This window comes from Danio rerio, chromosome 13 (assembly GCF_052040795.2).
Source record: "Danio rerio strain M-AB ecotype USA chromosome 13, GRCz13ab, whole genome shotgun sequence".
NCBI lineage: Eukaryota > Metazoa > Chordata > Actinopteri > Cypriniformes > Danionidae > Danio > Danio rerio.
In genome coordinates, this window is record NC_141033.1 from 34214812 (window position 1) to 34231831 (window position 17020).

Consider the following 17020-nt stretch of genomic DNA (forward strand, 5'->3'; position numbering starts at 1 on the left):
CAGATTCACCAAAATAATTTAATACTTTACAATACACAAAACAAGAGTCTGAAAACATAAAAAATCTCAATCAATAATCCAAAATAATGTTTGAGTTAATGTTTTCCAAATAATGATTTTCAGTATTTTACCTTCTTCTCCTCTTAAGTTCAAAGGTCGGTCATCTCTTCCTCTAAATGCACAGTTTTTAGTTTTGTCAGTTGTTTTTCCTCTTCTTCCTCCATTTCTCCCTTTCCTCCCTCAGAAACAGCACATAGGAAGTCTCCATTTACGCTGGAGGTCATGTGGTCAGTGTGACCTCTGAACTCTGTGGGCAGGTCCGTTTGGGCCAGTAAGGGCGAGCTGTGCGTGGGGTCAGATGAGTAACCCAGGTGGTAAAGGAATCCTCCAGGAGGCTCCAGTGGCTCCTTCTTGACGGCAGACAATGTGTGAATGTTGCCCAGGCTGTAGAGTGTGCTGCTGGGCTCCAAAGAGGTGAGCTGGAGCCGCTCCTGACACACTGGAGAACTGCAGTCAACAACACCTGACAGATGACAGAGAGATCCGTGAGAAATGATTGAAGATAAGAGAGATGATACATTTCTTACTTCATTCATTCATTTCTTTTCCTTCAGCTTAGTCCCTTTATTCATCAGGCATCATCACAGCAGAATGAACCGCCAACTTATGCAGCATATGTTTTACAGAGCGGATGCTCTTCCAGTTGCAACCCAGTATTGGGAAACATTCATACACACATACACTAAGGCCAATTTAGTTTATTCAATTCCTATAGAGCATATCTTTGGGCTGTGGGGGAAACCCGGAGCACCCAGAGGAAAACCCACACAAACACTGGGAAAACATGCAAACTCCACACAGACATGCCAACTCTCCCAGCCGGGACTCAAACCAGCGACCTTCTTGCTATGAGCACAGTGGTGCAGTGGGCAGCACAGTCGCCTCACAACAGGAAGGTCGCTGGTTCGAGCCCTGGCTGTTTCAGTTGGTGTTTCTGTGTGGAGTTTGCATGTTCTCCCTGGGTTCGCGTGAATTTTCTCCAGGTGCTCCGGTGTCCACCACAGTCCAAAGACATGCGCTATAGGTAAATTAGATATGCTAAATTGGACAGTGTATGTGTGTGAATGAGCTTGTATGTATGTTTCTCAGTGAAGGGATGCAGCTGGAAGGGGATCCGATGCGTAAAACATATGCTTGATAGGTTGCCGGTTCATTCCACTGTGGTGACCCCAGATAAATAAAGGGTCTGAGCCAAAAAGAAAATGAATGAATAAGAATATGGAATCCTAAATATTAAGCAGCACAGCTATTTTTCAGAATTGATAATAACAAGAAATTTTTATAAATAAAATAAAATATAAAAATAAAATAATGGTTACACTTTACAATAAGGTCTCAATAGTTAATATTTTTAAAGTGTTTTATTACATGGAATAATATTGAACATGGAATAATATTGAACAATACTTGTACGGCATTTGTTCAATATTTACTAATGCATTATTAAAATTTCAATTCATGATGTTTAACATTTGTTAATGCAATGTGTGATAATAAAACAAATTTATTTCCATTAACTAATGTTAACAAAGAGGCATTGATGAATTATTGTTCATTGTTTGTTCATGTCAGTAAATACATTAACTAATACAACCTTATTGTAAAGTGTTACCAAAATAATAATAATTAGTTATAATAATGGATTACTGCTTTTTATTTACATGATGAGCATTAGAGAAATTTAGAAAAAAAATCTATCAATAAATATTGTGTCAGATTGGGTGGCGCAGAGTGTAGCTCTGTTGCCTCACAGCAAGAAGGTTGCTGGTTCGAACCTCAGGCATGGGTCAGTTGGCATTTGTGTGTGGAGTTTTCGTGTCCTCTCCGTGTTTGCGTGGGTTTCCACCAGGTGCTCCGGTTTCCCCCACAAGTCCAAAGACATGCGCTATAGGTGAATTGGATAAGCTAAATTCTCTGTAGTGTATGAGTGTGAATGAGAGTGTATACTGTATGTGTTTCTCTAGTGATGGGTTGCAGTTGGAAGGGCATCCTCTGTGTAAAACATGTGCTGGATAAGTTGGTGGTTCATTCCTCTGTGGCAACCCCTGATTATTAAAGGGACTAAGCCGAAAAGAAAATGAATGAATAATTATGTCAGATACAGTGTATTGGGTTTTCAAGACTTTAGTACTATTAATATCCTCACTAAATATGACATAAGGCAAATTTTATTACCCTAACATTATACCTGTAAATATTATCAAAATGAGTTTTTCGTATTGCATATTTAATTATACTATTTTATAATACTAAACTACTATACATTATTCAATTGTTCATTTTCTTTTCTGCTTAGTCCTTTTATTAAACCGGGGTCGCCACAGTGGAATGAACTGCCAACTTATCCAGCATGTTTTACGCAGCAGATGCCCTTCCAGCCGCAACCCATCTCTGGGAAAACAATACTATACAATACTGTATAATTAATAAATAATAATATGAAGAGTTCAGGTGCAAAATCATTTAAATGCTGTCTGGAATTTACTTTTTAAATGAGCATTTTTATGAGGCTCCTGTATGTAGGTTCAGTAATTTCACTTTAATGGCAAAAATAGCTTATTTTTGAGGTCTTTAAAGTAAAATAACTTAACATTAACAAAGAAAGCTGAGAAAAATGCTAATGTTTGATGGATATTTCAGCTGGCACTTAGATGTTTTTGCATCTGAACTCTTATGGAAAACACCCATACACTGTCATTCACACTCATACACTACGGCCAATTTAGCTCACCCAATTCACCTATAATGCATGTCTTTGGACTTGTGGGGGAAACTGGAGCACCCGTAGGAAACCCATGCGAACATGGGGAGAACTTGCAAACTTCACACAGAAATGCCAACTGACCCAGCTGAGGCTTGAACCAGCAACCTTCTCGTTGTAAGGCGACAGCACTACCCACTGCACCACCGCGCTGGCCTATTTTAATTTTATGAAATTTTATTAGATTTCTAGAGCCCTGGCCAAAGCGTCAATCAATCAATCAATCAATCAAAAAAAAAACTAAACATAAATGGCATCACATTTAACATTCCTATGGCCCCAAATCAAACCTTACAGCAGCGGTTCTAATACTTTTTTCACCAAGAACCACCTTAGAAAAAAAATTGTCTCTCCAAGTACCACCATAATGACCAGTATTTAAATACAGAGTAGCGTATTAGGCTTAATAAAGCACCTACAGCTATACACAGTTCAAAAACATGGCAGATTAATTCCTATTGTTATGAATATTTATTATTGTTTTAATATTTATTATTATAAACTAAAACATTAAAAATAAATAAATCATCAACGTGTGCTTTTGAAAGTTAATTAAAAATGGCATTGTTCTTAAAGTAAACAGAAAACTGCTGTGCTTAAATATAAAGTATTGACATATATTAGCCTACTCATCAAAACCTGGAAATGTTCCTTGGACCTCATAAATATCGTCATATTCATATATAAACTCTTTTTGATAAATTTTGAAATATATGGTACATGTTATATATATGACTTATTTGTATATCTTTAAAATCTAAACAGTAACTTGTATTTTAAATTAATGATTTGTATTTACATATTTAAATTAGAAATTAGATCTGCTTACTGGGTGTTAAAGTAGGCTTTCTGTGTCAGAAAAGTGATTAAACTTAGCTGTCAACATTGGGATATAAAAATACGGGATGCGCCCCCAACAACTGTTACAAATATGGGAAGGAAGTTAACTTCAAATGATAGAATACATAACAAACATTAAAAAATTGAAAAAAGAAAAAGGTTTCGTCTAATAAAATCAATTTACTGATCACATCTGTGTTATCGTATGCGTTAAAAGTGTGTTTATTTTTTTTACTTTTAATTATTCAGCGATTCCTCCATGTACTACTAGAAGGAAGCCTGCGTACCACCGCGTACATGTACCACAGTTTGAGAACCACTGACCTACAGTAAACAAGCATATTTTATTTAGACTAGTCTTTAAAAGACGTTTCAAAATGATTTAAAATTACATGATAATCCTGCTCATCACATAACAGGAAGCATAACAGAAGGTAGTTTTATTAATAACTAATAAAATTATTAACTATAAATAAAAGTAGTATAATCACAAATACGTATTACAGAAATAAAAAACAATAATAATCACAAAAGAGGTGTATTTAACAACCTCTAAAATTAAACATTGTATATATTACATATAACTTAATGTAATTATATTAAATTTAATATAAATTTTATTTAAATTTAGAAATATCAATTTATTGTATGCACTTGCAGACAAAAACAAAACAAAACAACCTGTGGCCTTCGCATCCAGTTTAAAGGAACAATGTAACAATCAGTAATAGAGTTTAGGAAAGCTCACTCACCCTGTGTGACTGATGAGGGTGAAGAAGATACTGTGAGTTGCAGGGAGGGAAGTACAACCTTGTTTCCTTCAGTAACCAAACTATAACTATCAATCTGCAAGCCATTAGATGGAGTGATGCTGAATGCTGAACCAATAGACGGTGCTTGGTCCTGCACCGAAACGTCCTTCCTCAAATCTTCTTCTTTCACCTCTACATCCGTCCCATTGACACTGCAATGAAATGAAGAGTAGGCCAGTGCAGGGTCTGCCGTTCCCCCTTTCTCCTGTGCTGCACCGTCCATCTCCACATCTGTAGGTCTGCAAGCCAAAGACTGGAGTCCCAAATTCATGCCACTGAACAAGACGTGTCCCGTGGAGGAGAGAAATGAAGGGGTGCCGTTGTGGAAAACAGAGGCAGGTGAGTGAACTGAGACTCCGTTGAAGATGACGGAGGGTGGAGAGATAGAGGTCCTGCTGTCTGCAACCTGCTGGACGATCACTCCGGCGTCCAGAGAGCCGGAGCAGAGAGGCAGAGCTGTGTTACTCACTGGCCCATCAGCGCAGGTGGACATCGGGCATGGAGAGAGAGACTCCTGACCTTTACTGCTCTCATCCTCCGTACTGTGATTTCCATCCGACTCGCTGAGAGAAAGAGTAAAGGACAGAGAGGTCAGTAGACTTTCTCTCATTATATAAGATGTCGACTTGGTCCATATTCTTAATTACAAGTGCAAGTTATCAGGTAATTTGGTAAACATTAGTATTAGATACCAAAAAGTGAATAAACAAACTAATTTAATTGACAAATAAGACAAATAGTTGTCTTAAATTAAATATTAATAAGACCAAAGAAATGATTGTTGATTTTAGTAGATATCCGCAACAAACGGTGCCAGTGATTATACAGGAGTCAGCAATTGAGATTCTTTTATCGTATAGGTAACTGGGTATATATCTGAATAACAAGCTCGATTTGTCTGAAAATACAACTCGAGTGTATAAGAACGGTTAGAGTCGCATTCATTTCTTAAGACAACTGAGGTCCTTTGGTGTGTGTCAGACACTGTTAAAGACTTTTTATGATTCTGTGGTGTCTGTGATTACCCACTATAGAAGAGATTGCACATGATCGGATGATGGACATATTTGTCAGTATGATGAGCCATGATATTCATCCCCTTTTTGAAAGAGTCCAAGCATGTGCAAGCTCCTTTAGTCCAAAAGTAATTCAACCCCGGTGTTACAGAGAAACATACAGGAAGTCTTCTTTACCTACAGTGATCAGATTGTATAATCAAAGTCAAAGATGAATTATGCTGAATTGTATATTAGATATGGACGAGTGTCAACTCGTTGTTTGAAACTAAGGTGTGCAGTTTGAATGTAATTTTATTATTGTTTTTATATTTATGTAACTTATTTTATATATCTTTAGTATGGAGAGCTCTGCTGTGACGTGAATTTTCCATTTGGGATTATTAAAGTCAAACAAACAAACAAACAAACAAACAAACAAACAAACAAACAAACAAACAAACAAATATACTTTAAAATGTGATGTGACAAAACAGTGGTCATAAAAAGCTGTTGAGATTGAGAGCTTGCTCAATTCAAATAACCTGAAATCATAGGCTTTTCTACACTAGCTTAAGCTGATTCTTTTTGTCATTAAATTTTATTAATCAACACTTCTTAACATTTATACTACTTTATTCATTTTATATGTTTTATTTTGTTTAGCTAAACTGAACAGGATTTGGACCCACAAAATATATACAATTTTAGTCCACTTGACTAACTAGTTTTACTTATTTTCAAACAAAATAAATACATTTAGCTTGAATAAGCTTTTTTACATTTTATAGTCCTTAAAGAGGCAAAATTATACGTTAACCAACAAAAGTGTTGGTCAAAAGTGTGTGAGAGAACTAAACAAAACAGTTTTTTTTTTTTTTTACATTATACATAATTTGACAAGTATTTACCAGTATTTACAAGTATAACATAGCTCTATGCATGCCAGGTTTCAAAATCACCTTATTTAAAATTTAAAAATAATTGTAATAAATCTGGGAAATAAATAAATAAATTCATGATATTTTTTAAATGTCTGCAATTTGCAAACTATGGCATGTCTGGAATTTTTATGTATCTCATATGGTCCAAAATGGACGCTAATGTGTTATGATGGCTAACAAAAAATGAGGAATTCCAGTTTCACGCTCAATTGAACAAAACCAACTAAATCACAATCATCAACAACAACAAAAACAACAACAACAAAAACTAATACAAATTCAACTACACTCTCAGAACAAGTGGTACAATGTTGTACTAAAGAAGGTACAAACCCTTGTCACTGGGGGAGTACCTTTTTATGGGACAGAATTGTACCTTAAAACAAAGAAGCAAATTTGTACCATTGCAGTTTGTACATTTAAGGACATGATTCGTACCACGGGAAACCACAATGTCCCTTTGGTTTTTAAAACCTGCAGATACAATATTGTACCTTCATCAAAGGTACAAATCTGATCCATAAAAGTGTCAAACTCAACAGTGTTAAAAATGCCTACCAAACATTTATTTAAAATGCCTTAAATGTTTAGTTTGTTTTACCAGTTGTTTAGTATTATTGCATTATAGAACTTAATAATGAATGTTAATACATGTTTTATACATTAAATGATTATTGTTTTAATATGGAAATTATTCATACAATCACTTTGGCTTTCCAGTAATGTTTATTATTGTGATATTATTTGTGATAAAGAAGGAGTTGTTTAACACTTATGTACATTTTATGTGAAAACAATTGTGTACCTTCATTTCATCATACCATAAAAGGTGCAGAACAATATCATAAGAGGTATTTTCTGTACAATATACTGTAAGGTACATTTTTACAAAGGTACAAAGCTGTTCCTTAAGGAACATTATTTGTACCACCGTGTACTTTTTTTTGAGTGTGTAGAATGGGCAAGTCCTCAGGTTTCTTTCTACAAATAATTGATTTGTATAGACCCCCTAAAGATGTGGCTGTGAAAATACATTTTAGATAGAGGTCCCTTTCTCGTTTGTTGTGATTGTGATCTAAACTGTCTGAAAGGAATTGTCAAAATTCATTTTAATTCATCAAACAAAATAATCTTAATGACGGTTATTTCCTGTATGGCTTGCTGAAAGATTTTTATTGCATATTTAAATAACTGTTTTGACGATGTTGAAGTAAGCTACTGTATGCAAAACACTCACAGTGACGCCTTAAGAACTATTGGCAGAATACTGACTAATGAACGAAATTTTCCTTCTGCAAAAACAGTGGCCTGTATGAGCGCATGGTGACGCAGCTACAGGAAGATGTAGACGGGAGCGCGCACAGACAAATGGAGAGGTGAGTATCCACTTCACACCGCGGGACCCCCGAGATCAGAGCCTTGATGTGTCAGCGGTAATCCTGTCTACAATACAGACTCTTTTACGCATTCACGCACGCTCGCCATTTGGCGCAATAAGTCCTATGGCGACACTAGCCCGCGATCACAGCATGACTTCACAAATGGTCAGTTTTATGCCCACAGTGTCCTACGCCAAACGGAGGGCCGTCGGCGACGAGAGGTTAAATTTAGCTGATATTTCACAGTCCGATACTGCGCGATTCATCCACTGACGATATTTCACAGCGACTTCAGCTGTTCGGACATAAATTCGTAGTTGAGAGAGAAGGGCGCGATTGGTGAATGACTGGAGCAGCTGTTGACTCCGACAGGACCTCCACAACTGTCCTGTTTCTCTTCACAGTCAGCCGAAAGATTTTGACGTTTAAGTTTTTAGTGTTGGTCATTTGATAGTTCACCAATGAAAATTATGCCATCATTTATACATCAAGCCTCTATCTTCTGTCGAATAGCTACACACAATTATATAGGGGAGTGGTAACTAGACTGCTGGTACCCACTTCCAGCTTCTTGTTTTTACCTAATGTGGAATTCGTGGCACCGCAACTGTCTGAATTGTTCACACATTATTAAAAAATAGACAATAATATAAATATCAATAATAAATTGCTGCAGATGAATCTAATAGAACAGAGGATCCATACTGAATTGGGGCTCCTATAGGTCTATTTAGGCTAGAAACGCCTGGCATTGCCTATAAATATGACGCATTTTCCTCACAACCCCCACTTTTGGCATTGAAGAAAAACCCACTATAACAGAAAAGGGTTTTAGTGATAGCACTGCAGCCGCGGTTAGCACTTAAATAGAACTAAAGGATACATTTATTTAGTGTTTTTCTGTAAATTACGCTTCAAATGCCCCAATTCCCACGAGTCACAAAATTATGATTATTAATGACAAAACATGATCAAAACGCTTCAGACAGCATGAGACATCATGTTTCTGTGAACGGAAAAATGTATTTGTTTGAGGGAGGTCACGTTCACCAGGTGCGCTGAGCTTTGTTCACAAAGAGAAAAACATTAAAGTGAATCCTGTATTACCAGTGCGTATTTATGTGTGTGCGTTAAAGCAGAGTGCTGAAGAGGAGGTTTTCCTATCCCCTCTGGCTAAAAAGAAAAGTAAATAGTTGAGAGTAATTTATGTGGTGAGGCAAACCTTACGCGTCAATGGATCCTGAGTAGCTGCTCACTCAAAAATAAACACACACATCCACACGAGGCGGTGACTCACGCGATATACATTTTACGCACATATTTGGATGTGTATAATGGATAATGTCTTTAGAAATGCCCTTGAGCGCATAATTTTACTACATTGTTTAAAAATATAGAATTAAATGTTGTAATTAAAGATTTACCCAAATGTTAAAGAATTGGTAAAGTTTGCACGCAGAAAACCATGACATAGTAAGAACTGCTTCATCTCAATGGTCTTGCCAATAAAAGTTCTTCTGTGTAAACTTTTTGACTGTTCATATATTCTCAACTAAAAGAGTAGACTATTTTTTCTAAACTTTCCTCACCTTTTGGACTGCGTCTCTGATGGGTTTCTGTCTCGCTGCCTCCTGTTTTTGAACCAGTTGCTGACTTGTGTCAAGGACAGTCCTGTGATCTTGGCCAGATTCCTCTTCTCGGCCGGGGACGGGTACCGGTTCTGCTTATAGAGATCCTTCAGCGCGTTCCTGGAGCGCTCTTTGAAGCAGTACACCGTCTCCTCTCCATCCCAGATGGTCCGGGGTAGGGGAAACTTTCGTCGGAGGCGATATTTATCTACTGCTCCCAGCGGTCTACCGCGGGCCTTCTCCGCCTCCGTGTACCGGGCTTTGTACCATAAGTCCTGCAGGGCAGAGTGACACGAGGGGCTGAAGCTGTGGCTCTCCAAGATGCTGTAAAGCTCCTGGTAGCGCGCCTGGTGGAAAGCCACGAGTGCCTGAGCGCGGAGGATACTCTCGTTACCGCGCAATAAGTCGCTCTGCGGGAGAGACCACAGAAAACGGGCGAGTCGGTCCACGTTGCCCCCCTGCTGAAGCGCCTCGCAAACACACGCAACCTGCTCCGGTGAGAAAGCCAAAGAGGTCGCGGTTACTGCGGGCGAACTGTGCGCAAACAAAGAGTCCATAGTTGGCATCTTGCGCGCCGGTGGAGAGGTCTGCTGGCCCACGCGCATCCCAGTGGCCACCGGACTGTCCAGAGTCAGGAGTTTGACGTGCTCCTGATTGGCCGTGGAGCTCTCGAGAAGCTCCGTGTACTTCACATTTTCCTTTTTGATGTCGCCTGGCACTGTCACTTCACTAGAGGAAACAGACATTGTTTTTGTTCTTCACCTCAGATTCCTTTAGTCCGTCACCCCGCCTCGTTTCTGCCCAAGCTGATCAGGTTACCCGTGCGCCATGCGAGTGATATCGGGTGTCTTTGTAAGTGGATAGCTTTCCCCTTTCGCTCCAGCAGCGTGACTTGTTCTCAGTCCGATAGTTTGGAGGGACGCACATGATTGGCTGCTCGGAATTTCAAAAGGGGCGGGGCGATCTTAGCTTCAAGGCGAATCCATTGAAATAAAGCTGTCAATCAGCCGTGACGCGCTGCCGCGGCTCACCTGCGCTATAGGTGAGATCTCATTCGAGGCTTTTGTCCGCTGCTGAGTGTTTACTCTGGGCTTAACAGACTCAGACTGCTTATACAACAGACACTTCAAACGACACAGACATTAACAAAACGACAAGCCCTACCCCTTAGTTCATTTTCCATGCGTTTGAAATTTGGATCTTGCTCTACTAGGTTTTTCTGGTAAAAAAAAGTTAGTTAAAGCTTTCTAAATCAGTTCTTTTAAAGTGTGTACAAATAAGTGTGTGTGTTTAGTTTGTTTGCTATAGAAAAAAGGGACCACTTGAAAAATTCTCACTTCTACCGGATTCATATATGGTTTTGAGTAAACTGTTTAATATTGGTTTTAATCTCTATATTTTTCTTTCTTTCAGAAAATGATCTGGTCAAAATAAATGTTTTTCTATTTTTTCAGTCATTGTATTTTCATGTCTTCTGAAGTTAAAACACTGGGATGTCCAAACATTTAAATAATCACGTCTGAAATCACAGCATCTTTTTTGTGTTACAATTAGTTAAGTATTTTACAGTATTAAACTAAAATGTATTAGCCTACATAGTACAAAACTACTGTAAACTGAGAATTATCAACTGGTCACCTATTGTTTCCATTGCTGTATCCAATTAGGTCCCTATTCCCAATCTGACAACACTTATGAAGCATCTATCTATCTATCTATCTATCTATCTATCTATCTATCTATCTATCTATCTATCTATCTATCTATCTATCTATCTATCTATCTATCTATCTATCTATCTGTCTGTCTGTCTGTCTGTCTGTCTGTCTGTCTGTCTGTCTGTCTGTCTGTCTGTCTGTCTGTCTGTCTGTCTGTCTGTCTGTCTGTCTGTCTGTCTGTCTGTCTGTCTGTCTGTCATCTTTTTGTCCGTCCGTCTGTCCGTCCGTCCATCCATCCATCTCTCTCTGTCTGTCTTTCTGTCTGTCTGTATTTCTATATATCTATCTATCATTCTGTTAATTCGTCTATCTTTCTATCGCTCTGCCTCTCAGTTTGTCCATCCTGTCTAGAATAGATGAAGTTCACAAGTGCGCAGTGTTTGTGTGGGAACGAATGTATTGCGCATGTTTGTTTCCACCAGGAGGGTTTTATATGTAACACGCGACTGGATGCCGAAGACAGCGCTGCAGAGTGCATTGATCACTATTTATTCTCTTCCCGAAGGATTCTAAAATAACAATAAAATGGATGATCAGGGATGCCCGAGGTGCAAGACGACAAAATACAGAAACCCGTCTCTGAAGCTGATGGTGAATGTGTGCGGACACACGCTGTGAGTACCTGCTGTCAGATTTCATGGCCAAAGCTTGGCAAAAATGAAACCTTTACACAACCAGAAGTGAGCCTTTATGGTGTGTGTGTGTGTGTGTGTGTGTGTGTGTGTGTGTGTGTGTGTGTGTGTGTGTGTGTGTATGTGTATGTGTGTGTGTGCTACAATTAAGTTGGCGTTTTAATCTGTAAAAGCAGTAAACGTGTTTTTCATTAACTTATTTTGTACTTAAACAACGGTAACAACGAATTAACCAGTTTTTACCCCAAATTGATGGTTTAAACATGGTATTTGAACATATTAAACATGGTTAATATATATCTGCTTCAGCTTATAGGAAGTTACCATGGTATTTTTTTGTTCTGCTTTAATAATAATGTTGTTAACATTGTAAAAATGTGCTTCAGGTTGTATAAAAGGCCTTCATTATTTTGACTTTAAATTTGACACACGAACTAGACTGGCAACAGTCAAATACCAATTCTGTCAACTGACCCATAACAGCTGTATTATAGTAATAACAATAACTAGCAACTGTATTATTTTGGTGGAAGTTGCTACTAAGGTAAAGACAGAAGAAGACCTTTCATTAACACTTTACAGTAAGGATACATTTGTTAACATTAGTTAATAAAACTGAATTAATGGTGAAAACCTTTATACAGAATTTATTAATCTTAGATGATTTTAATGCTTAACAACTCATTGCATTAAAAGTCAATTTGGGACTCAACTGTTTACATGAATGAAAACGATATTGCATTTAAGTTGTATGATAAAAATAACAATAATATATTAAATTCTGTAACAAATATAACTATTGTTTTTCCACTGTTCAGGGTTCAATGTTAAGGATTTTTTCTACTGGCCTGATTGGGAAAAGATTGTCAAGACATCATCTGTGGTGTGAATCTAGAATTTATAATATAATATTTAGATAAATATAATAATACATATTTATAATATAATAAAATAATTTAATACATGTAAAATGAGCAAAATTCAACATATTATGTAAACAAAAATAACAATATGAAAAAAGTGCAGGTATTTTATTGTAAAACAAAAGATGGCTGACTTGCCAAGCTGATGGCAAACGGCAAAACATCACTCTATTTTTATTTCGTTGTGTTGTACCCACATAAATGTCTGTTTCCAAGACGTTAGAAACATGTTTTCTTTTAGCTTCATAATTTTATGTTGCCATCTCTTTGCTTTTTCGAAACAGTTTCACAACATCCAATCAGATAAGAGCAACCAAAAAGCAATATGGGTGTTTATGGCTTCACAGAGAAGGTAGCATTTAAAGGCTTAAAAGCACAAACTCTCGATTCTAAGACGTCGAAGATGTATTTGCACGCAATTGAGAAATAGTTGCAGGCAAATAAACTTTAGTGACAAGGCAGCACAGTAACCATCCTGTCTACTGTCCTGAGCATCTCTCACGCTGGCCCTGAGCCATTGGGCAGTTCTTCATGTTGAGCCCTGCTGTTACAGTTTTTCTCAGTAGCTTTGGTCCGTTACTCACAACACCAGTGCATTTCTGCACAACAGTTAATGCATTTTTCAAAAAAATTAGTACAAACTGCAAAACCTAGCTGATAACATGCAAAAGCGCGTCACATTCTCAAAATGGATAGTTAATTCCTCAAAAGCAAGTATTCATGTCAATCAAAGTATCAGTGTCATCAAAATGAAAAGTTCTGACACCATTGTTTATGAACAAGATAGTCAAATGGCTTTGTCTTGTTTTCATTATGAAAGTTCACTCTGTACATTTTTTCAATGCAAAAAAAGTCAGATTTTGTTGACACTTCCTGAAAATGCTCAAGACAGCACTATATACTATTTGCACAGCCATTTGAAAACTACAGTAAAGTTAGACATCACTGCATTTAGTGAGTTATCTGAGTACAAGACACTGAATATGTATATTCACTATTTTACTGCATTTGCTCGTTGCAATTCTAATTTATTCACAGCATTGTGCAAAAGAATAAACACATCCTTATTTACAACAAACAGAAACTTACTTTTAGTAGAGCTGTGCACAACTGTAAACAATATTGCAGTACATATTGGAACTAAACCTACAACATACACAGGTCTGTAAATCATTTAAGAAATTGTTCAATTTTTAAGAAATTTTTTAGGAAAAGAAAGATTTTATTTTTTTAGTAAAATTTTCATGACAGATTTTGACAACTAGTTCAACATTTTTGTATGTAATGACTATGAGGAATGAAATGAGGACTATTAGTTTTTAGGGATGTAACGGTATCAGAACTTCACGGTACGGTAATACCTCGGTATGAATGTCACGGTACGGTATTTATTGAATCATTTACAGGAAAAAACAAAACTTATGAAAATACTCCAAAAAAGTGTCAATGACATACAAATGAGCCATCTATCTGTAAGCTTTGAAACACTTACTTCAATTTTAATAACAAAAAAATATTAAACCATGTAAAAAAAATAAAGTTTCAATTTAGTATTGTTGAAAACTCATCACATTCAACATTTAATCACTCACTCACTCACTTAGAGATGGGTTTTAAGGAAAATTATCATATAAATATAATCTGGTAAAAGCTGGTATCTCTGGGCATTTACAATGTCCCCTGCAACAGAAAAAAACCCTGTCATTTGGGACTGAGGTTTCTGGGACAGAGAGGTATGACTTGGCCCAGGTTGACAGCAGTGGGTAACGTTGTGCATTGTCTTTCCCCACTTGAGAGGACAAGCCATGAGTGAGATAGAGGTCTCATGTCTGCATCAATCTGAACAGTGTGCTGTGTTTCTGCAGTCCCCATGACTGTTATTAGTCGTATTCCCCAACTTGCAGGCACGTGCACACATAGGGCTCAACCTGTGCAGTGCACATGCCCTTTTTAGTCTTGGATAGAAAGTGCCCTTCCAAAATGATCAAAAGTGCCCCCGCGACGCGACATACCCTCCGTCCCGCCCTTCAGTAGGCGCGCGACAACACCACTCTTGAGTATGCGCGCTCAACCCCCCTCCCCGCTTTACAGTACGCGCGCGACAACACAGCTGATCAGAACGCGTGCGACAACACCGCTATTCAGTACGCGCGCGGCGACAACACCCCGCTTTAGGTTCGAACATTTCCAGCTCTTTTTCATCCCCGCTTCTAGCAGCACACTCCATTTCCGCATTACTTGATCTGTAGCGACAACAGACTGCAAGGTATGATGGCCAAGCCTGGGCTGATGGGAATTGTAGTTTCCGCTACCTCCCGTTCGCTTCATTCGCCTGAGCAAATTTTCTCAGAAGACCTATAGTTTTACTGAGTCATGCGATTACGGTAATATCGAAAAAAAATAATATTGCGGTATGACGGTATTTACAATACCGTTACATCCCTATTAGTTTTATATGGGATGACTATTCAGCATTTACAAGTTTCGTTAATTTTGACTGACGTGACATAAGCAAATGATAATGTTATAAATAGCAGAGAATCGTATAAAAGCAATTGATGCATGTCCAAAAGTATCTGCAATGTGTTGGAAGGAATGAGAAACTGCTACTAGGATGTGCACAAATGACTAATTGTTTTGAGAAATGCATTAACTGTTGTGCAAATGTAAATAGTGTTGTGAGAAATGCACCAAAGCCACTGAGAAAAACTGTAATGTTAGTTAATGCATTACTTAATGTTTACAAATGAGAACTCATTGTTAAATTTTACTTATTACTATTTTATCTATTTACTTACATGAAATTCTTTTCCAGTTTAATTAGTTAGAAAGTAACATTTCTTTACTCTGAAGGTTTATGCACAATAAAGCAATACAAATTCCTCCAAATACATTGGAAAAATTACATAGATTTTTTTGTATTTTCTGCAATTTACATTTTAATATGCATACAATTTCACAAGATTACTAAAGTAACCCTGTTGAGAGAGAATTCATATGCTGTAAAAAGCGATTAGGTCCTTTATACATTATGTACAGTAAGTCAAGCAAACTAATCGCTTTTTCCAGTGTAAAAGTTTTTTATTAATATAAAAAGATTTTATATTAATTAAGATGTTTTTGTTGGTGAGTTGATAAAATACTCCATAAAATATACAAAATTATAACAAAAATTAAAGCAAAAAAAAAACAAAAAAAAAAAAACAATAGAACAAAGATAAAATTAAAAAAGCGCCTTTATGGTTTTTGGTGGAGTCTAACAGTATTGCGTTCAATATTGAATTAAATCAATAATAAAATGTAAAATAACACCATGCCTTGATTGTGAAAATAATACTCACCTAATTAATCTTTGTGAAAGTGGCAAACTTTGTAATTTCTTGTACCCAAATGGTTTAAGTTCACTTAAAAACTCTAGTCACAGGCCTAGTCACACACAATTAGAATCTGTTAGATTAGCTTGTGATATATTAATCCAAACATGACGTTGCAGATCCTGCTATGTGAATATTGCAGATTGGTACAGTGTGATATTGATGCTGAAATTATATATTGTGCAGCCCTACCATATACATTGATTTACATGATATGTTTGAATGGGTGAATTGGGTAGGCTGATTTGTCTGTAGTGCATGTGTGTGAATGAGTGTGCGTGTTTCCCAGTGATGGGTTGCAGCTGGAAGGGCATCAGCAATAATTAAGAGGAAATATCATCATATGTTTATAGGCAATTCATTTAAATAAACGAGTGAAAACTCACAGATGTAGTGTAGTATGTCGATCCAATGGATGATATTTGTGTAAAGTCATGTGACTCCTCATGCTCTGAATGCCCTTGACCTGCAGAGGCTAAACAGACTCACAGTGAACTGCTGACCTGGGACTCCTATGAATGTTATAAATATATTACACGCTGATGACACACTGCTGGAGACAGTCCAGCACACACTCTTCTGGCCATTTCATGAGTTTACCTCTGTGTACAAAGAATAAGGATGAAGTAATTGTAGTTAATAAACTGTAGCCATGATTAAATTCAGTTGATGGAGTGGTCGGAGATGTTGCATGTGTGTTTCTGCAACTATGGGAACTTTTGGGTTTAGAGAGAAAATGAAAAGTGTAAAGGAATAACTCGCCTGTTAGTTTACTCACTCTCAGGCCATCAAAATTATAGGTGACCCTTTGTCTTTAGTAAGACATTAAAGAAAAGTTTTAGTTTTAGCTGTGGCTATTGGTACTTTAGGAAGAGGAAGAAAACATAAATACAGGCAAAACATATGTAATACCTGTGGCTCTTAAATAGTGCTGCATAATATTGGAAAAACCTG

General features: G+C 37.2%; 2 protein-coding genes across 2 annotated transcripts in view; one reads left to right on the forward strand and one right to left on the reverse strand.

Moving 5' to 3' along the window:
• six4a (SIX homeobox 4a) lies at window positions 1-10279 on the reverse strand. Its single transcript, NM_131718.2, has 3 exons — window positions 9381-10279; window positions 4414-5036; window positions 1-523 (listed from the first exon to the last, which is right to left on the reverse strand). Exons 1-3 carry the CDS (start codon window positions 10163-10165, stop codon window positions 150-152), a joined length of 1782 nt encoding a protein of 593 aa, NP_571793.2. The 5' UTR covers window positions 10166-10279; the 3' UTR covers window positions 1-149.
• A 1282-nt stretch (window positions 10280-11561) lies between these two features.
• The window catches only part of mnat1 (MNAT1 component of CDK activating kinase), a 33651-nt gene continuing 28192 nt past the window's right edge, over window positions 11562-17020 (forward strand). The window contains 1 exon segment of the mRNA NM_001006100.1: window positions 11562-11751. Coding sequence (NP_001006100.1) covers window positions 11663-11751 — 89 coding nt within the window. The 5' untranslated portion in view covers window positions 11562-11662.

What these genes read in the sequence shown, in the direction of transcription:
- six4a (NM_131718.2), bottom strand. Translation starts at nt 10,165, where the DNA reads ATGTCTGTTTCCTCTAGTGAAGTGACAGTGCCAGGCGACATCAAAAAG. An exon ending in TCAGAGACGCAGTCCAAAAG is followed by an intron (nt 5,037 to 9,380) that starts GTGAGGAAAGTT and finishes TCTTTCTCTCAG; the next exon opens with CGAGTCGGATGGAAATCACA. An exon ending in ACCCTCATCAGTCACACAGG is followed by an intron (nt 524 to 4,413) that starts GTGAGTGAGCTT and finishes GTCATCTGTCAG; the next exon opens with GTGTTGTTGACTGCAGTTCT.